This window comes from Moschus berezovskii, chromosome 27 (assembly GCF_049115385.1).
Source record: "Moschus berezovskii isolate FMDL1 chromosome 27, NW_MosBer_1.0, whole genome shotgun sequence".
Classification (NCBI taxonomy): Eukaryota; Metazoa; Chordata; class Mammalia; order Artiodactyla; family Moschidae; genus Moschus; species Moschus berezovskii.
The window spans coordinates 15,541,805-15,563,253 of NC_142486.1; the positions used below are offsets into that span (position 1 = coordinate 15,541,805).

Sequence of the window (21,449 nt, forward strand, 5' to 3'; positions counted from 1 at the left end):
TGGATATTTGGGATTTCATTGAGCTACTTTTTCTACTTTTGTATGTCCCAAATTTCCCTCAATAAAAAATTAAAAACAAATTTACACACCAATTTTATACTCAGTCTCTTATGAAATACTTAAGAGACCAGGATAAAATTTAGTATCAATCTTATTTCACACAGGATTTCAGTCAGCAAACTGAATTTGGATATTTTAGCAGTTATTTAAATTAATAACTTAAAAAAATTCTTTTGGCGATGGATGCTAATAATAAATGACCATGTATACCTGGAAAATAGTGACACACCACCATGCCTGAATATTCCATAGGACTACATATTTTGTAGCCATTAAAAATAATCTGGGGATTTCTCTGGTAGTCCAGTGGTTAAGACTCTGAGCTCCCAATGTTGGGGGTGAGAGTTCGATCCCTGATTGGGAGACTAAGATCTCACATGCTGCTCGGTGTGGCTCCTCCCCAAAATCAATAAATCCAAAAGCTACACTGCAGCATTGGTATACAATATGTGAAAAGAGTGTGGGAAACGGTAAGCATCTACAATTGTAGTCATGTTAAAAATGCCTGTGGATGTGGATTAAGGATGCTAAGAAAACATGCTGAAGGTATTGTTAACTACTGTGGTGCAGAGAGGAAATGGTAGGACTGGGAGATCAAGCTCGTCCACCCCTCCCCTGCCCCGAGCAGCCTTGCCGGCTCCTTACCGGGAAATGGAACCAGAACATAAAGCAGGACTTGATGGGGGTGACAGCTGTGTTCCCGCTGAGTTTGTGTTTCCCTCCTGGGAACAACCCCCGGCTTCGTGTCCGATGGCCGTCCAGCTGCAGAGTGTAAGTGATGTTGGCAACCAGGTGCCCTGGGCAGGGTGGAAAGGCGAGAGGTGAGTGGTGGCGGATCCTGGGGCCAGGGGCTGGGATTGGGGGCCACCCGGAGGACAGCACTGACCTTGGAAGGTGGAGATGAGAGACTTGACCTGGAAACAGACTGTAATGTTGACGCCTTCCTTCTTCTGGCTGCTGGTGGAATAGGAGCACTCGACTTCACGCACCGGGATCTCGGCCGGGGAAAAGGACACGCTTGTGATGATGTCCACCACAGGCCGGGAGCTGCAGGGCAGGAAACAACCACCACTCTCCCTCGGCCTCGACTGCCACCCCCATCAGACCCCCAGCAGAGTCCAGAGGACTTCCCTTCCCTACTGCGGACCTCACTGTCACTGTCTCTCTGCAACAACAACAATAATGATCATTCATTAGGGCTCCCCATAATGATAATTCATCCTACCAGCCTTCCGACCTATTTTCCATACAGAAGAGTGAGTTTTTAAAGAAAGAAGTCAGGGAAATCCCTGGTTGCTCAGTGGTTAGGGAGCCAAGCTTTCACTGCCAAGGGCCCAGGTTTTATCGCTGGCGGGGGAACTAAGATATTGTACTACTTTAATGCCAGTAATCTTGCAAGGATGCTCCATGATATTTAGAGTAAAATCCAAACTTTTCACTGTGTCATGCCACCTGCCTCTCCAGTTTTACCACCTATCATACTGACCCTCTTTCAGTTCCTTATGCACATCATACTTTTTTTTTTTAGTATTTTTTAAAATATCTTGGCCCAACTTATTTATTTATGTTTACATTGTGGCCTCAAGGCATGTGGGATCCTAGTTCCCCAACCAGGGATCAAACCTGTACCCCTTAAAGTGGAAGCTTGGATTCTTCACCACTGGACCACCAGAAAAGTCTCGACATGTCATACTTTCGCCTGCCTTATAGTCTTGACACCTCCTGGGCTTTCGACATAGAAAGCTCTTATCCCAGATTTCTGCAAGTCTGGCTCCTTCTTATCTTTCAAGTCCCAGCTCCTCAAACAGGTCTTTCTTGGCCATCCAACCTATCGTAGTTCTCCCCTGCTATTCTCTCTCACAGAACCCTGTTCATGTCCCTAGTGGCCCTTACCACAGTTGTAGTTATCTATTTATTTGAATTTTTTATTATATGTTTCCCCTCATACACTCTGCAGTCAATGCCTGTTTCAGTACTGAAGACAGCAGGTGTGTCAAGTATTTAGCATGACGTCATTCACTATGTGACATTACATGAGGCTTCCAGTGACTCTAAAACATGCGTCAGGCAGGAAATGCCATTACCATTTCAAAGATGACTAACACCTTGAGGTCCTGAGAAGCTAAGTGACTGGGGTAAGATGACCCATGAAGTCAATAGCTGTCTTTGACTTGAACCCAAATGACCAGGTTCTAAAGCCATCACATGCTTCAGTAGGAGGTTTTAGTGTCAGACAGTTGTTGTTTAGTCACTGTGTTCAATTCTTTGAGACTCCATGGACTGCAGCCCACCAGGCTCCTCTGTCCATGGGATTTTCCAGGCAAGAATACTGGAGTGGGTTGCCATTTCCTTCTCCAGGGGATCTTCCCGACCCAGGGATCAAACCCTCATCTCCTGCATTGGCAAGCGCATTCTTTACCACTGAGCCACCAGGGAAGCCGGTGTCAGACAGACTTCGGTTCAAACCCCAATCTGTCACTGAACAGCAGCTGTGTAATCTGGAGCAAGACATGAAACCAGTATAGAAGGAGAACCAGGTTCACAGGGTTGGGCTGAAGACCAAATGTGCTGATGGTGATAGCATTTAGCATGACGCCTACTATACCGCAACTGCTCAAAAGATGAGAGATGCAACTATCCCCAGGTAGGACTCAGGAGTCCCATCTTACCTGAGCACGATCACCTGGCCCTCAGCCCCCACAGCCACATCTGCCAGGCCATCCCCGCTGAGGTCCTTCACCCCGTGGATGGAGCGTCCAAACCATTGAATTCCTGACAACATCTGGGTCCCTTCTATCCGCTGAAGCCAAGAGAGAAATTCATGCTAAGCTAGTGGAGAGGACGGGCAGAAGGGTGGGAAGAGCTGGACTGGGGAGTAGGATCGGGGTGTGAAGGCTTCCGGGGCCTGGGAATGGGTTTTAATTGGCAGGTCAGGATCCTCACCTGACTGGGCCGGGGGCTCAGCCCCCCTTGCTGTCCATTGAAGATGTACACGGCCCCCTGCTCCTCCAGAGGGGCTCCCACAGCCACATCCGTCAGCTCATCCCCGTTGATGTCTGTCAGGGCAGCGATGGCAGCTCCAAATCGCCCAAGTGGGTAGCCGGTCTCCCCCTGCAGCTCTGAGACCATTTGGAACTCCAGCTGGGAGGGAGCAAGGTGACAGGTTCTGCCTCAGTCACTCAGCAAGCTTTCACAGGGTAAGGCACTGGATCTGGAGTGTGCGGGCATGCTAAGCCGCTTCAGTCATGTCTGACTCTTTGCAACCCCATGGAGTGTAGCCCGCCAGGCTCCTCTGTCCATGAGATGCTCCGGGCATGAATACTGGAGTGGGGTGCCATTTCCTTCTCCACCAAATAGGAAGAACACTACAGAAATACTGGGTGTGGTCCTTTCCAGAACTGAAAACAGTGCCGTCACACCAACCTGGGTTCAAGTTCCAGCTCCCCCTTTTTTATTTGGCAGAGGTCTAACTACTGGACCACCAGGGAACTCCCCACCTTTGCTGTCAGTGTGACTTTGAAAAGTTGCCCAACTTTGCTGAGCTGCGACATTTCCATTCATAAGGCTCATAGTGTCCCAGAAAGTGATTAAGAGACTCAAATGAGGTACCCTACATATAAAAAGTTTGGCACTGGGCCTGGCACACATTTTAGCAGCCTCTGCATACTAGCTATTGTTTGTCATTGTTCTAAAGGTCTGATTAACACAGGGTCAGACAGGGAACTTTCAGAATAACTGAGACCTGAGAAAGCTTGGGAGTCCCTTTCTCACACACTCCAAGCTAGTGTTCTGGGCCCCACCTGTATTTTCTGGTAGATAAACACCCGGCCTCCTCTCTGCTCCCCATAGTACAGGGGGGCTGCAATCAGCAACAGCTCTGTCTCCCCATCTCTGTCCACGTCAACACCACACAACTCGCCACCAAAATAAGAGCCAACCTGCAAGAAGAGGAAAATGTTTGGGGAAGAAATCCAGAGCCACACACCTCCTTCCTCACCAGCTGTACCACATCCATCCTACTCCAAGCCCTCAAATAAAGGTTCAAGTCCTGGATCCTGAGACAAGCTGGGACCTGCGACAGCTTGTGCTGCAGTGTTGCACTGCTTGCATCTGCACACATCTCTTTGTATTTTATACAAAGAAACTGTGTGAGACTAAATATAACTGTGTATGTGCCCGCAGTTAGGTCAAATTCTGGACAAATGATATAAAGAGACCAAACTAACTGCGGCTTTTGAAGAGCCTGGAGCAAAAACAGGGGGTTGGGAGCAAAAGCAGGGTAATGAACATGCCCCCTGCACCCAACACCACCTAAGGAGTGGGCAAACCACCTAAGTCAGCTCTCCAGCCTAACCCCTGGACCCTCACCTCATAGAAGGAGTAAGTCTGCCCCTTCTCGGGGAGCAAGCCCACAAGGGAACCTGTTGTTCTTGACCTGCCCTGCTGCATCAAGGACCCCAATAAAGCCAAGCCTGAGTTTCTTGTCTGGCCTCTGATCAATTTCAATTGATGAAGGAGGCCAAGTAACAATCCAACTTAGAGCCCATATGAATTTAGACAAGTGGGGTTCTTTTTGTTTGTTTAGTTTAGTTGTGGCCCATGGGCTTAGTTGCTCCACAGCATATGGGATCTTCCTGGACCAGGGATCGAACCTGTGTACCCCCGCATTGACCGATGGATTCTAATCCACTATACATCAAAGAAGTCCAAATTGGGTTCTTAAATTGGCAAGAAAGTGAAAGTGTTATTCGCTCAGTCGTGTCCGACTCTTTGCCACCCCATCAACTGCAGTCTGCCAGGCTCTGCTGTCCTGGGATTTCCCAGGCAAGGATACTGGAGTGGATAGCCATTACCTTCTCCAAGGGATCTTCCCGATTCAGGGATCGAACCTGGGTCTCCTGCATTGCAGGCTGATTCTTCACCATCTGGGCCACCAGTTCAGTTCAGTTTAGTTGCTCAGTTGTGGCTGACTCTGCCACCCCATGGACTGCAGCATGCCAGGCTTCCCTGTCCATCACCAACTCCCAGAGTTCACTCAAACTCATGTCCATTGAGTTGGTGATGCCATCCAACCATCTCATCCTCTGTCGTCCCCTTCTCCTCCTGCCTTCAATCTTTCCTAGCATCAGGGTCTTTTCCAGTGAATCAGTTCTTCGCATCAGGTGGCCAAAGTATTGAAGTTTCAGCTTCAGCATTAGTCTTTCCAATGAATGTTCAGGACTAATTTCCTTTAGGATTGACTGGTTGGATCTCCTTGCAGTCCAAGGGACTCTCAAGAGTTTTCTCCACACCACAGTTCAAAAGCATCAGTTCTTCGGTGCTCAGCTTTCTTTATAGTCCAACTCTCACATCCATACACGACTACTGGAAAAACCATAGCTTTGGCTAGATGGACCTTTGCTGGCAAAGTAATGTCTCTGCTTTTTAATATGCTGTCTAATTTGGTCATAGATTTTCTTCCAAGGAGCAAGCGTCTTTTAATTTCATTGCTGAAGTCACCATCTGCAGTGATTTTGGAGCTCCCACACCCACCCCCCAAAAGTCTCTCCCGGTTTCCATTGTTTCCCCATCTATTTGCCATGAAATGATGGGACTGGATGATCAGCCACCTGGGAAGCCCCTAAATTGGCAAGAGGGGATGACAAAACACCCCAGAGGCTTTGTGGGGAACAAATGTGACAGTGGTTGGCACAGGGCCAGCACACAACGGGTGAGTGAGTGTTCGGAAGACGACAGAGAGCATAATTAGTATCACGCCAGCCCCTCATGTACTGAGGCCACTGCAGCCACGCTCACCTGGATCCCGTCTATTTTCTGGATCTGGCTCCAGGGTCCTCCTCTCTTTGGCTGTTGGAACAGCAGCACCCGCCCCACATGCTGGTATCTGGGGGCTCCAGTGGCCAGCAATGACATGGTCCCTCGGGAGGGCAGCCAGGTCACCGTGTAACCTGAGGAGAGAGAGAGGGAGGGGCTTGGAGTAAGGAACACAAAGGCTGCTGAAAGAAGGTAAAACCCCAGGGAAAAGGCGGTGGAGATCCTGGGAAGGTGGGTTAGCAGGAAAGATGCACTGAAATCATCAGAAGGCCTTCTGAGAAGAGCAGCCATGTGCTCCGAGGGGTACAAATCTGGCGCCACGGTCCAAAACTATTTATCACACTGTGGATAACACGCATGCGCAGACAAAGCAGCCACGTGCTAGAGGGTAAACATCTTGGAGACTCAGTTCACCTGAGGGTTTGTAAAGGAGACTACCTTCTTTTTAAAGAATGAAATAAAATAGGATGTGTTAGTAAGAAGAAGGCAAAGTTTGCACGAAGATTAAAAACCGGGTAAGAGAGGCCTCAAGACTGCCAGCCTGCCCTATGGATTTCAGACTTGGCAGCTCTCACACTGCATGACCCAATTTCTTTCTTTCTTTCTTTTTTTTTTTTGAGAAAAAAAATATTTATTTTTGGCTGAGCTGGGTCTCAGTTGCAGCAAGTGGGGGCTACTGTCTTGTTGTGGTGCAAGGGTTTCTCACTGTGGTAACTTCTCTGTTTTAGGCACAGGCTCTAGAATGTGGGCTTCAGTAACTATGGTTACTCGGGCTTAGCCGCCCCATAGCATGTGGAATCTTCCTGAACCTGGGATAGAACCTGTGTCTACCGCACTGGCAGGCAGATTCTTAACCACTGGACCACCACGGAAGTCTCCAGTTTCTTAAAACCAATCTCTTTATAGATTGATAGATAAGAAAAGAGACAAAAAGAATTATGTATCTTTATAAAGATACAAATATAGATATATCCTGTTTGCTTTGTTTCTCTGGAGAATGCTGACTGATAAAATAATATACATTGGTGTATATTATTCTTTACATATATATAAAGAGAGATAAATCAAAAGTGGCAAATGTTAATAACTGATAAGGTGAAAAGTATATGGGTGTTCACTGGACTGTTAACTTTTCCCAAAAGTTTGAACATTTTTTCGTAAAAATTTAATAGAAAAGATTGAAATGAAAAGATTATACAAATCAATGAGCCTGGAGATATAGTCTAATAAAGACACTGAAATGTAAACATAGAGTTGGGGTGACAGAGAATGAGATGGTTGGATGGCATGAGCCTGAGCAAACTCCGGGAGATGGTGAAGGCCGGGGAAGCTTGGCATGCCGCAGTCCACGGGGTCCCAAAGAGTCAGACCCAGCTGAGCCACTGAACAGCAAACACAAAGAGTAGTGATTGAACAGCACAGAGAATATAGCCAGTATTTCAGAATAACCATAAATGGAGCATAATCTACACAAATTTGAATCACCATCTTGTATACCTGAAACTAATATATTATTGTAAGTCAACTATACCTCAAGAAAAAAAAAAAGCAGGTGACATGAAAATATTTCCTGCTTCAAGGTATCACGGAGGTTATCTTCATACTTCATAGCTTCTGTGGCAAGGTTTCCTGCCCTCTGTTCCTACTGACAAAATGCTGGAGCAAATGCTGCAGGAAATTAGATCAGGGATTGTGTGAGAGCCAAGAGCCAGCTTATAGGAATGCTCTGAAGATGGCTCACTAACCCAACTTGACCTTCTTTGCTTATTTTTTAAAATTAATTTGTGTTGGAGTATAGTTGATTTACAATGTTGTGTTAGTTTCATGTATATAGCAAACTGATTCATATACATATATCCACTCTTTTTTAGATTCTTTTCCCATATATGCCATTACAGAGTATTCAGTAGAGTTCCCTGGGCTATATACAGTAGGTACTTCTATTTTATATATAGTAATGTGCATATGTCATTCCTGATCTCTCAGTTTATCTCTTCCTTGCGTGACCTTCTTTGCTTAGAGCAATTCAAAGTGAGTGAGACAGAGATGTCTGAGATTCTATAGCCCAGGAGAGGAATGGTGAAAAGGCCGAACCACTCTCCTGGTTTCTTCAGGTATATTCCAGAAGCACGGGGATTAAGAACTTGATCTCTGAAATTAGAGAGACTAGGTTTTAATCTAAGTGTGACTTCTTCCTGGCTGTATAATCTTGAGTAAATTACTTCCGTTTTTCTGAGCCTCAGTTTTCTCATAAAAAAAAAAAAAAAATGAGACAGTACCAATCTTACAGGGTAGTTTTGAGGATTAAATAAGATCGTGGATGTAAAATGCTTGGCACCATGCTAGTGAATCATAAACTAAGATCTGAAGGACAGTAGCATAGCAGGCAATCAAGAATATATTTATTTCTACATATATATAAACATACACACAGACATCTATGTGTGGGGGTGTGTGTGTATTGTGGGGTGGGTATTTAACTGGAGATTCAACTTTGGCATTATTTCTTCTTATTTAGGGAGCCACCTTGCCAACTATTTTACAGTACAGTTGTCCCAAGGTCTCCGCAGTGGATTGGTTCTAGGACTTGCCCCAATACCAAAATTCACAGATACTCAAAGTCCTACAATTGGCCCTCGATATCCCCAACTTTCAAATCTCTGGCTTCAACCAACCTTGGATCATAAACATGGAACCCGCAGCTGCAGAGAGCCAGCTGGATACTGAAGCACAAAAAACCTCTATGAAGGCAGCAGTGTAGGTGCTGTAGGGTAAGTGAAGTGGTTACCAACCACAGACCCTGGGTTCCACCTACTAGCTCTGTGACCCTGGACAAGTTATTTAAAGTCCCCTGGGCTTGGGACTTTCCTGGTGGTCCAGTGGCTAAGAATCCGCCTTTCAGTGCAGAGGATGTGGGTTCAACCCCTAGTCAGGGACCTAAGGTGCCAAGGGGCAACTCCACCCATTTGCTGCAAGTGGTGAGCCTACGTGCTCTAGAGCCCAGGCACCACAGCTTGAGAAAGCCCTCGTGCTGTAGTGAAGACTCAGTGCAGCCAAAATAAAGAAATAAATAAAGTCTCCTGGGCTCAGTTTCATCTGTAAAATAGAGATGATAAAAATACCTACTTACAGGGTTGCTGGGAAGATAAAATTAGGTCAAAGAAGTTCATAGGTATCATGCACTTAGAACAGTGCCTGGCACATAATACTTGCACAAAAAAAGAATGTGTGAGTGCTGAGTCGCTTCAGTCTTAGCAAACTCATGGACTGTAGCCCACCAGGTTCTTCTGTCCATGGGATTCTCCAGGCAAGAATACTGGAGTGGGTTGCCACGCCCTCCTCCAGGGGATCTTCCCGAACCAGGGGTTGAACTGCTGTCTCCTGTAGCTCCTACATTGCAAGCAGATTCTTTACCACTGAGCCACTGGGGAAGCCTTCACAAAAAAACAATACTTGTCACAAATAACTTGTCAAAAAAAGAAAAGGGAAAAAACCACTTGGGGCAGTCCCCCTTGAAAGGGTAGATGCATGATGAATAGCACCAATTTTCCCGAGGAAAGTATTTAACAAGATCTTTGTGTCCTGAGAGTTTAATAATAATAGTCTTTGTGTACCTTGCCCACCCCTAGGCAAGGGTCACAGGTGAGGAAGGGAGGAAGGTGTTGGTTCTAGATCTGTGAGGAGGTAGGACCCGAAAGCAGTCCTATCGCAGGGCTCTTGAAGTCAGTTTATGCCTTGAGACCGGTTGAATATGAACTAGAAGGGCTATAACCCTGAGTGCAAAGGCAAGACCCCTCTGTTCCTGAGACTGGCATCACCTTGGATGAACAGCATCCCCAGGACTGTGCAGGACAAGACATCACGAGGCAGAAAGAAGCAATAACAGTTGTGGGTTGACCAGACGCGTTTCCTCTGTGCTTGGCATCTGGTGAATTCTTGAGACTGAATCAATCCTGGAGTTCCTGGACAATTCTAGAAGAAGAAACCTTGCAGAGGAGGGGCTGGTCCTCCTATTAATGAGGTAGATTGTTTTAAATTGTACTCAGGGACTTTCCTGGTGGTCCAGTGGTTAAGAATCCACCTGCCAATGCAGGTGACGTGGGTTCGATCCCTGGTCAGAGAAGATTCTACATGCCATGGGGCAGCTAAGCCCGTGTGCCACAACTACTGAGCCTGGGTGCTCTAGAGCCCATGCTCTACAATGAGAGAAGCCAACACAGTAAAACGTACTCAGGATTTAATGCATAGGTATGACTGAATGACAACACAGAGAGGTCGGGCTTCCCTGGTGGCTCTGAAGGTAAAGAATCTGTCTGCAATGCAGGAGACTTGGGTTTGATCTCTGGGTCAGGAAGATCCCCTATAGGAGGAAATGGCAACCCACTCCAGTATTCTTGCCTGGAGAATTCCATGGACAGAGAGCCTGGCAGGTTATAGTCCATGGGGTCGCAGAGTCATACACGACTGAGTGACTAACTTCACACACACACACACACACACACACACACACACACACACACACACACAAGACGGGGTGGTTTGAATGACATTGGTAGGCTCTGAGCTATCGGGATGCTCTTCAGTTGTCTAGTACCTGGGCCAGAGATGATTTAGGTCAGGGCGGATACCAGCCCGGTGCATGAAAGTTAGATAAAGGACTGATCAGGGAGCAGGCTCTGGACTGGCTGGTTGGCCTATGGAAGGCCTCCTCCCGGCAAGCAGTTTTCTACCTATAGAAGTTAACTAGCCCTGGGAGGAGCCAGTCTCTCCAGTGAGACTAGTGAGGCCATAAGATGTCAAAGCATCATAAGACACAGAAAATAAATATGTGATTAATACCTATGTGAGAAGTTATTAAGGTAAAAATAAAGACTGTTATGACCATATCTGGGGCTTCCCTGGTAGTTCAGGGGTAAAGGATCGGCCTGCCAACGCAGGAGACCCAGATCCCACCTCTGGGTCAGGAAGATCCCCTGGAGGAGGAAGTGGCAAACCGCTTTGGTATTCTTGCCTGAAAAATCCCATGGACAGAGCAGCCTGATGGGCTACAGTCCATGGGGTCAAAGAGTCAGACATGATGAGTAACTGAGCATGCACACACACACACAAGGGGTTGTTAAAGAAAAATGAAGACTATTATGACCATATTTAAACTGAACTTCTTGATACTGTTGCTTCATTGCTTTCATTATGATTTTGAAAGTCAATGTGAGTGATTCTCCAGTTCCCCAAACCTGAAAGAACCCAGCAGAAAAAAAAGAAGTACTTACCCAAATAGCCGGCCCTTGATTCTACTGTCAGCGGTTCATTCCCAACAAATGTACTGCTCTGCAGGTCTGCCTTCAGGTCGAGAAAGCCCCCAGCCCAGTCCTTGGCTCCAACGGCCCCCACAACGCCATGGCCCTGCCAAGAGCCAGAGACGAGCAGGATCAGCTTCATTCTTACCACTTTCCTTTGCCGGTTGCCTCAGACCCATCACTCACCTCGCTGAGGTCCGCGCTGATCCCGCTGGAGGACAGCTCCATGTTGAAGGACGTTAGGTCCTGTTTGCTTGTACCTGAGGGATGAAGTAGGGAGAATGGGCTGAATCCCAAGAAGCAGTGATGCTCATGAAAGGACTGAGAAAAAAATCACACAGCACCTGCCCATAAGCAAGGTAGAAAGAGCACGAACTTTTTGGGGGGCTGTGTCACACAGTTTGTGGGATTTTAGTTCCCCCACCAGGGATCGAACCTAGGGCCCTAGCAGGGAGGGCACCAAGTCCTAAACACTGGACCACCAGGGAATTCCCAAGAGCATGGACTTTAGAGTCAGACGGGGAAGCCACTTATCCCCTGAGTGTCCTGAGTCTCCATGGGATCCAAATGTCATATTCTGTTATCCAACTCAGGACATCTAAGAGGCAGCTCGTGATTTCTGTTTCTCCCCAGGCTTCCCCTCTTCAATGAATGCCACTTCCATCCACATAGTGACTCATGCTAAAAGCCAGGAATCAACCTTAATTCTTCCCTTTTCCTTGCGTTCAGTTTAATTTCTTTTTGACCGTGCCTCAAGGCACGTGGAATCTTAGTTCCCTGACCAGGCATCGAACCCACATTCCCTGCAGTGGAAGCACAGAGCCCTCACTACTGGACTGCCAGGGAAGCCCCTTTGATTTCATTTTTTCCTTTTTCTATGCCTTTTTCCACAGAGCAAGTTAATTCTTTTTTTTAAAAAATGTGTAACAGATCCCATCTTTCTCTTTCTTAAAGCCCTTCACAACTTCGCATTGGTCTGAAGACTAAAATTCAAACTCCTTATGAGGAACTGGGAAGCCCTGCCTTCCTCGCCGACCTTCTCTCTCCCTTACTCCCCACATTCATCACACCGACCTTTTCCCCTGTTCCTCCATGTCCATCTCTGCCCCATCTCTGGGCCTTTGCACTTGACCTTGTCTCTGACTATAATCCTCTCTGTCCACTCTCCCCCCATACCTGTCTGATTCTCTTCTTTCATGCCTCAGCTCAAAAGTCATCTCTGAGTGAATTTTATCTCAATTTAAAAAATAATAGCATCTCATGGGAGTTCCCTGGTGGCTTAGTGGTTAGGATTCCAGGCTTTCACTCTGTGACCCAAGTCCAATCTCTGGTCGAGGAACTGAGATCCCACAAGCCAGTCAGTGTGGCCACAAAAAAATCTGCATCTCAGAAAGGCCTTCCTTAAAAAGCTTCCTTAACATGGCTTCTTCCAGTTAAACCTGTATTATCTCTTTATTCATTTCCTTTACAGTACCTATCACAATCTTGAAACATCCTGTTTCAATCGAGTTGCTCAGTTGTGTCCAACTCTTTGTGACCCCATGGACTGCAGCATGCCAGGCTTTCCTATCCATCACCAACTCCTGGAGCTTGCTCAGACTCATGTCCATCGAGTCAATGATGCCATCCAATCATCTCGTCCTCTGTGGTCCCCTTCTCCTCCTGCCTTTAATTTTCCCAGCATCAGGGTCTTTTCAAATGAGTCAGTTCTTCACATCAGGTGGCCAACGTATTGGAGTTTCAGCTTCAAAATCAGTCCTTCCAATGAATATCCAGGACTGACTTCCTTTAGGATGGACTTGTTTGATCTCCTTGCAGTCCAAGGGACTCTCAAGAGTATTCTCCCAACACCATAGTTCAAAAGCATCAACTCTTTGGCACTCAGCTTTCTTTATAGTCCAACTCTCACATCCATACATGACTACTGCAAAAACCATAGCTTTGACTAGACAGACCTTTGTAGGCAAAGTAATGTCTCTGCTTTTTAATATGCTGTCTAGTTTGGTCATAGCTTTTCTTCCAAGGAGCAAGCGTCTTTTAATTTCATGACTGAAGTCACCATCTGCAGTGATTTTGAAGCCCCCCAAAATAAAGTCTCTCACTGTTTCCATTGTTTCCCCATCTTACTATCTTTCTTTGTATTTATTTGGTTTTGGCTGTGCTGGATCTTAAGGGCTTTCTCTAGTTGCCGCGAATGGGCTTCTCATTACAGTGGCCTCTTTTGTTACAGGGCACAGGCTCTAGAGTGCTTGGACTCCATGGGTGCGGCACCTGTGGGATCCTACTGGATGAGGGATCAAAAGCATGTCCCCTTCATTGGCAGGAGGACTTTCAACCACTGGACCACCAGGAAAGCCCCCTATCTTTCTTTATTCAACCTGAACATGAGTTCCATGTTGACACTATCCCTGAGAGTCTGATTCACAGTGCTTGCACCGTGGTTGCTGCCAGCATTAATCAATAAAATGAAAATAATACAACCAGCCTGGCAAGGATACTAAGAAAAATGGATTCAGTGATATAGATAAAGGGCCTGTGACCTGTAAGTTTTCAAGAACCATAGCCATTATTATGAAGATGTGTTCATTCACTGAAGAAATATTTACAGTCACTAAATATTTGGTGCCAGGAATACAATGGTGGAAAAGCAGGCACAATGCTTGCTGAGATAGACATCTCAGTACAGTGTGGGAGACAGACATCTAATAGAGAGTTCTTTCTCTTTTTCAGTTTTTTTCAGTCCAAGTTTTTGTTTGTTTCAAATTTTTATTTATTTATTTGGCTGCACTGGGTCTTAGCTACGGCATGCAAACTCTTAGCTGCAGCATATCCCCTGATTAAACCTTGGCCCCCTGCTCTGGAAGCACAGAGTTTAAGCCACTGGACCCCCAGGGAAGTTCCTATTTGTTTGTTTTTTAATTGAAGTATGGTCGATGTACTTTCTCCAGTAATTTTCTAATGTATTCTTTTTTTAAAAAAAATGTATTTGTTTTTGGCTGTGCTGGGTCTTCAGTGCTGTGCAGGCTTTCTCTAGTTGTGATGCTTCTCACTGCAGTGGCTTCTCTTGTTGCAAAGCTTGGGCTCTTGGGTGCTTGGGTTTCGGTAGTTGTGGCTGCCAGGCTCTAGAGCACTGGGTCAATAGTTGTTGTGCATGGGCTTAGCTGCTCTGTGGTCTGTGGGATCTTCCCAGACCAGGGATCAAACCTGTCTCCTGCATTGGCAGGCAGATTCTTTACCACTGAGCCAGCAGGGAAGTCCTCAATATATTCGTGACTCCATGGCTAGAATTAACAAACTTGAACTTCCCTGACCAGACATCAAACTTATGCCTCCTGCAGTGGAAGCTTGGGGTCTTAACCACTGGATCCCCCCAGGGAAGTCCTACTAGAGAGTTCTAATACAATGTATATCACAGGGGTGTGATGGGGAACAAACATACAGTGGTTAAAGCAGCACACAGGATCCCAGTCTTGGGATCAACAAGGAAATATCAGAGAGGATGGCGTCTAAACATGATCTGAAGGGTGAGTAAGGGCAGGGAGGATAGAGGATAAGAGCTGTGACTTACTTAGAGCCTACAAGCTACCAAACACTTTCTAAACAGTCATTAAGGCTTGAACTGTGTGCCTTAAAGAAAATATATTGAAGTCTTAACCCCTAGTACCTCAGAATGTGACCATATTTGAAAACAGGGTCTTTACAGAAGTAATCAAGTTAACAACTTACTGACCAGAGACATAGCTATACGTCTTTTGTTACTCGGATGTTATTGACAGGAGTGTTTCAGTATTCCCTCACATAACAAATTGCCAGCCACAGGCATTAGCTTATGATGTGTTTGAATGAGGTCATTAGGGTGGGCCCTGATCCGATATGACTGGTGTCCTTATTAAAGGGGCAATTTGGACACAGAAGGACAGGCACAGAGAAAAGATCATGGCAGACAAATAGGGAAAAGACAGCCAGGCAACCAGAATGATGCAGCTACAAGTCAAGGAATGCCAAGGAATGTTAGCAAACACTGGAAGTTAGAAGAGGTGGGAAGGGACTTCCCTGCTGGTCCCGTGGCTAAGACTCCACACTCCCAGTGCAAGGGGACTGGGTCAGGGGACTAGATCCCACATGTTGCAACTAAAGATTCTGTGTGCCCCGATGAAGATCGGAGATACTATGTGCCTCAATTAAGACCCAGCACAGCTGAAATAATTAATTATTCAACTTAAAAAAAAAAAAAGAGGCAGGGAAGGATTCTCTCCAAAACGATCCTAAGGAGCATGGCCCTGTCAAGCTTTTGAGTATTGATTTCTAGGCTCCAAAACTATAAGACAACCCATTTCTCTTGCTTTAAGCCCCCTCATTTTTGGTACTTTGTCACAGTAGCCCTAGGAAACGAATACAGTGAGTGGTTAAACCTTACCACCTTCTGAGATAGCTATTACTATTCCCGTTTGACAGAGCAATGAGCCTCAAAGAGGGAAAGTGACCGGCCTGAGGTCACACAACACAGGCAGAGTGAACTTTGCTTGGTCCCATTATATATAACACATTGCCTCTTCACATGATGTGAACACCAAGGCTGTGTCCTAAGTGAAGGGGCTTCCTGGGGGAATCATGTACCTTTCAGCAGACTAGGCTACTTGGGGAAATACTCTCCCACCTGACAACTACAACCAAACCTTCTCTTATTCTGGGGCAAGAAAGAGGGCCTGTGGGCTCCTTGCACTCAGCCCCTCCCTCCTTGCCCATCTCCAATAATCTGAAGCCCAGGATAAGTGACAGCGAGGGAGCTGAGTTATGGAAAGAATTATAGTCATTCGACAGGACACAGCTGACACCAATAAGACATAGGTCAGCTCGGAGCCCCATTCTGGACCAGGCTGAGCTTCAAGAGGAAGACAGAACTTCAGAGGAAAATAGAGGCTGCTCCTATATCACCCTTCCCTAAGTTCCTACCTGAGGTCTTTTATCCAGAGAACTCTTAGCACTGTGACATATGCTCTGTAAGTGCCCACGATTATTATTCCACGTGCCTCAAATCTAACGTCCTAGGTGAGATTCTCTATACAACCCCAAACCCTCTCTCCCAGAGCCTGCCACTCACCCTCAATGACATAGATCTTTTTTTGCAGCTCGGTGAATAGATCTTTGAGCTTTTCAAATGTGTCCAGGATCTTTACAAACTCCTCCGCGGGTTTGGAGGCAAACTGATGGAGCGCCTCCTGACTTTCCTTGGTCTTAAAATTCTTTCCAATCTGGAAGAAATGAAGAGTGAAGAGCTGGCATCTCCAAACTTGCAGAACAATTTCCTACTATTTTCACAAGATCCTGGCCCCAGGGAGAAAGGGAGTGGGGTTCAAGAATAGGAGAGGGAAGATGGGTCCTAAGAAGTAGCAGGGACCTGGGGCCTGTACCCCAATGATGTAGCGGATGATGTCTTTGGCAGCATCAATGTTGTGATTGTCCGTGGCTTCCCCATCAGTGATGATGATAAGCACTTTGGTGGCATCTGGGCGGGCCCCCAGCTCTTCCTGGAACACTTCTTTCCTATATCCAGGAAGAGGGGGATGTAAGAGACTCCCCCGCAAATCCTCTGAGGCTCTGCCTCACCATGCTCATTAAGTCACTTGCCCTGCTGCTGATGACAAATCCCTCCTCACAATCCCCAGGCAGCTATTTCCAGCCCTCAAAAGCTCTCTTCTGAGCCTCGTTCCTCAGCCCAGGGTGCCATATCTCTCCTTCTGGACCGGTGGTCTTCAACAGAATTCTAGGTAGCCATGAGATTGTCCCAGAGACTGTGGGCAGTGAGGGGAGACTCTGGGCTCCCTACTCTCCATTTCAACCACATGGCAATTACCCTTCGATCAGTTAGATATGCTGGTGATCTAGGTGAGATTCCAGGAGAAGGATGGGTTCCATAGCCAAAGAAAACTGGAAAGGCACTCTTCTAGAGAAAACTCATTCAACACCACCTCTGCCTCCCCAACCATCGCCAGGCTGCCTGTACATCTCTGCAACAGCAAGTTTCCTAGAGAATCAGAGACTTGCTTCCACATCAATTTCCCCCACAAATCATGAGCTCCCCAAGGAAAGAGCCATGTTTGATTTGCTGCTATATCTCCAGCTCCTGACTCAGAGTAGGTGCTCAGTCATGGGACAGAAGAGAAAGAGGGGAGGACTAAATTCCGGACAGGTCCAGGCTGCAAATTCCTGCCCTGCCCACAGCCTCCTTCTGAAGCAAACAGGCTGCCTACAACTTCCCCTGGGACAGCTATCTGAACCATCCTTCTCTCCTCACCCCACAGCTAACCAAAGATGGACAATTTATCCAAGAGTGGCCATCCCACCATCCCTGACTTTGGGCACACAAGCTGAAAGTCACCTGTAGAGGCCACAGTGTGAGGTAAAGAGATACGAGGGGAGAATGGGAGAGCTATTAACACTTGAAAGCTGCCAAGGACAGAAGAACCTGATGGGTGGGCCGGGTCAAAACCATTTGCTGCCAATATCTCTGGTTCTATCTTGGATGCAAATGTTTTCCCAGCTTCCATCCACCTGGACACGGCCTATCATGGATCCTGTTCAAGGATTTCTACCCTGGCTTAAGCCACCATCATCTCTCTTCTAGATTGTTCAATAGCCTACAAACTGGCCTCCCTGCTTCCACCCTTGCCCCTTCCACAGTCTGATCACAACTCTGCAGCTGGAGGGATCCTTTTAAAAACAGAAGTCAGATTATCGTTCCTCTGTCGAAAATCACCAATGAGAGACTTCCCTGGTGGTCAGGTGGCCTATACTCTGTGCTCCCAGTGCAGGGGGCCCAGGTTTGATCCCTGGCCAGGGAACTAGATCCCACATGCAGAAACGAAGACCCGACACAGCCAAAAATAAAAAAATAAAAGGTTGTGAGAGTGACATTGAAACATATACATTACTATATGTAAAACAAATAGCTGCTAGGAAGTTGCTGTATAACTCAGGGAGCTCAGCCTGGTGCTCTGTGAGGACCTGGAGAGGTGGGATGAGGTGGAGGGTGGGAGTGAGGTTCAAGAGGGAGGGGATGTATGTATACTTATGGCTGATTCACGTTGCTGTATGGCGGAAACCAACATGACATTGTAAAGCAATTATCATTCAACTAAAAATAAATAAATAAAAGGATCTGAACTAAAATTGCTCCACTTGAATTCTTACAATAACCTGTCCCTTGCTAGATCTACCTGTTGGATTCCTACACCTTGCAACCTGAAGAAGCTAGTAATACCCAGAACAACCAATGGATGGGATCTTTCACAAAAGGGAACTCACGCAACATAGTTGATGGCACCAAAGGTGTTGGTCAACAGACGCATGTGTTTGACTCCAGCCAACAGAGCGTCAGGGTCCTTCTGTCTAATGTAATCCAAGAAAGTGAATTCTGTTTTGAAATGTGTAGAAAACTGAACAGCCGCAAACTAGAAAAAAGAAGGAAGACGTGAAACTTGTTACACAGCCCTTCCCACTTGTCTGCTCCAATCTCAACTTCTTATCCAAGAACTGGGCAACCCAACTCCACATTCCTGCCTCAAATCATTCTTCTGAAAATGAGGCTGTATTAAAAGAAGAAGAAGAAGAAAATGGGGTTGTATATAAACAAACACAGAAATAAATACATTTCGAATCCCTTTTAGAATGCTGTCTGCTGGGCTCCTGTTCTCTGAGTTTGCCCACCTCACCAACAGAGATGGTTCCTAGCAGCCATATTTCTGCTGAGTATGAATATGATTGACCCTGCTAAACAGGATACAACTGGCTGGGCCAAAGTTGGCCACTGGACTGAGGTGAGGCCAGTCAAAATCTTTCCTGCGTGAAATTGGAATTTACAGAGGGAGGGGTTTCTTGAGAAGATTATTAAAAAAATAAAAAAACCAACAGCCCTCCTACAACTTGGACATGTGAACTTGGGCACTTTCCACCAGCCCATGCGGTCCAAAGAAGCTGAGAGCCAGTCTGCAGAGAGAAACAGAAAGAAAGAGAAGAGGGAAGCAAGAGCCAAAAAGAAACAGAAATAGGAATTAGGGAGAATTCTGGAAGCAAAGGTCCAGTAACAGTCATGCCCTTAGGTTATAGAGACACATTGTATTAATACTAGATTTTCCCTTTATGCCTTTAGGTAGCTATTGCCTACCACCAGGAATCCTAACTACTATATTTACCTGGTAGGAAGAGTTGCTGAGTTTCTTCATCACATCCTTCATGAAGTCCACAATTTTCTCAAATTCATCTTGCTGCAAGCTCCTTGAGCCATCAAACAGAAATACCAAGTCTACGTTGCCCTTTATACATTCTACAGAGGTCAGACACGGAGGCACTTGATAAAGGGTCTCCAGGGGTTGGCCTGCCCATGTTTGTTCCCATGAAAGGGCAACCACTTGGAGGTATTGCTCCCCACTGGGCCCCCCCACTCCTTACCCTGATAACCAGGGTGCCCTTGCAGGACCGGACCCCTCAGATTCTGGTGAATGAGGTAACACAGACCACTGAGATAGATGTTCTGGTCACATGTTCGAGACAGCCCAGGATCACACGCCTGAAGGAAGCAAAGAGTTTCAAAAAGGTTGAGGTGGGCTTCCCTGGTGGCTCCGTGTGGTAAAGAATCTGCTAGCCAATGCAGGAGACACATGATCCGGGGAGACCTCACATGCCTCAGAGTAACTAAGCCATGTGCCACAACAGTTCAGCCTGTGTTCTAGAGCCCTGAAGTCGAAAGTACTGAAGGCCATGTGTTCTAGAGCCTGTACTCTGCAACAAGAAAAGGTGCTGCAGTGAAAAGCCTGCACACTACAACTGGAGAGTAGCCCGCTCAGCAATGAAGACTCAGCACAGCAAACAATAATAATAATAATTAATTCAATTATTAAAAAATAAAACGGGTTGGGGCTTCCTCTTGCTGTGTGTCTTTTGTGCATCACCAACCAAGAACAAAAACCTTCATCACATCCTTCATGAAGTCCTTAATTTTCTGAAATTCATCTTGCTGCAAGCTCCTTGAGCCATCAAACAGAAATACTAAATCTACGTTGCCCTTTAGCGTCGTTATCCCTCGACTCTCATTCCTTATATCCAGCTGGGTACCAAGGCAAGGTAATTCAGCCTCCAGGTCTCTTGTATCTGTCTCTTCAACCTTACTACCAATGCTATATGCCAAAGGATGCTCGCTGCCTCCAGGATGAAATCCAAACTCCTCAGTCTGGCACTCACATTGTTTACAGTGGGCACTAGTGTACATTTCCAGGCCCATCTGCTTCTATTCCCAATGACACATTCTGCGTTTACACCAAATCAAATGACTATTCCTAGAATCTTCAATGCTGCTTCTTTCTTGATGGCTCTTTCCTGCCAGACTGTAATTTTTGAAAGGTCTGGCTCATGTCATAGTCATCTCTGTATCTTATTCCCCTTTCCCCCATCAGAACCCAGTACAGTGCCTGGTGTGTAATCATAGCCAAGTAACTGAACTCCAGTTAAATACTGGGTTGGCCCAAATGTTTGTTTGGGTTTTTCCATACTGAACCGAAAGGAACTTTTCAGCCAGCGCTTTATTTCACTCACTTAACCTTCTGTCTCTCATACACCTGGGTCAGAAGGATACTGCTGAGATGAACTGTGAAGAACAATGGACTCCGGCTCAGATAGCAATTTGATTCAAATCCTGGCTCTACCTCCTTAAAACCGTGTGATCTTGACAAAGTCTTTTAACCCCTTCAGTCCTGTTTCTTCCTGTGCAAAATGTGTATACTGATCCCTATCTCACCTCTGTCCTAAGGATTAGAAGAGATAACCCAGGGTTTCTCAAGCTTTAGGCATTTGTGTATGAATTCACAATTTCTGCCATATGGGCATATCACACATACTATTATTTATTTAGTATTTCATTTAATTAAAATTTATTTTTTAAAAAATTGAAGTACAGTTGATTTACAATGTTGTGTTAGTTTCCAGAGTACATAAAAGTGATTCAGTTACTTCAGTTACATAAATATATATATATATATACACATTCTTTTTCATATTCTTTTCCATTATGGCTTATGACAAGATATTGAATATAGTTCCTTGTGGTATGTAATAGGACATTGTTGGGAGAGAAGGGATAGGGGAGGAAAGGATTGGGAGTTTGAGATTAGCAAAGGCAAACTATTATATATAGTTATCCTATATAATGTATATTATACATAGAATAAACAACAAAGTCCTGCTGTACAGCACGGGGAACTATATCCAATATCTTGTCATGAGCCA

The 21,449-nt window shown here is 45.9% G+C and overlaps 1 protein-coding gene across 3 annotated transcripts in view; it reads right to left on the reverse strand.

Moving 5' to 3' along the window:
* Window positions 1-21,449, reverse strand: part of ITGAL (integrin subunit alpha L) — a 41,673-nt gene that overhangs the window by 15,939 nt on the left and 4,285 nt on the right. For all 3 annotated transcript variants that reach the window (XM_055409860.2, XM_055409859.2, XM_055409862.2), the window contains exons 5-17: window positions 19,620-19,737; window positions 19,364-19,494; window positions 18,477-18,622; window positions 16,583-16,715; window positions 16,273-16,423; window positions 11,358-11,431; window positions 11,145-11,277; window positions 5,857-6,008; window positions 3,861-3,998; window positions 3,004-3,201; window positions 2,730-2,860; window positions 947-1,107; window positions 706-857 (exon numbers count right to left, since the gene is read on the reverse strand). In XM_055409860.2, the coding sequence (XP_055265835.2) occupies window positions 706-857; window positions 947-1,107; window positions 2,730-2,860; window positions 3,004-3,201; window positions 3,861-3,998; window positions 5,857-6,008; window positions 11,145-11,277; window positions 11,358-11,431; window positions 16,273-16,423; window positions 16,583-16,715; window positions 18,477-18,622; window positions 19,364-19,494; window positions 19,620-19,737 (1,818 nt within the window). The remainder of the gene's footprint in view (window positions 1-705; window positions 858-946; window positions 1,108-2,729; window positions 2,861-3,003; window positions 3,202-3,860; window positions 3,999-5,856; window positions 6,009-11,144; window positions 11,278-11,357; window positions 11,432-16,272; window positions 16,424-16,582; window positions 16,716-18,476; window positions 18,623-19,363; window positions 19,495-19,619; window positions 19,738-21,449) is intronic.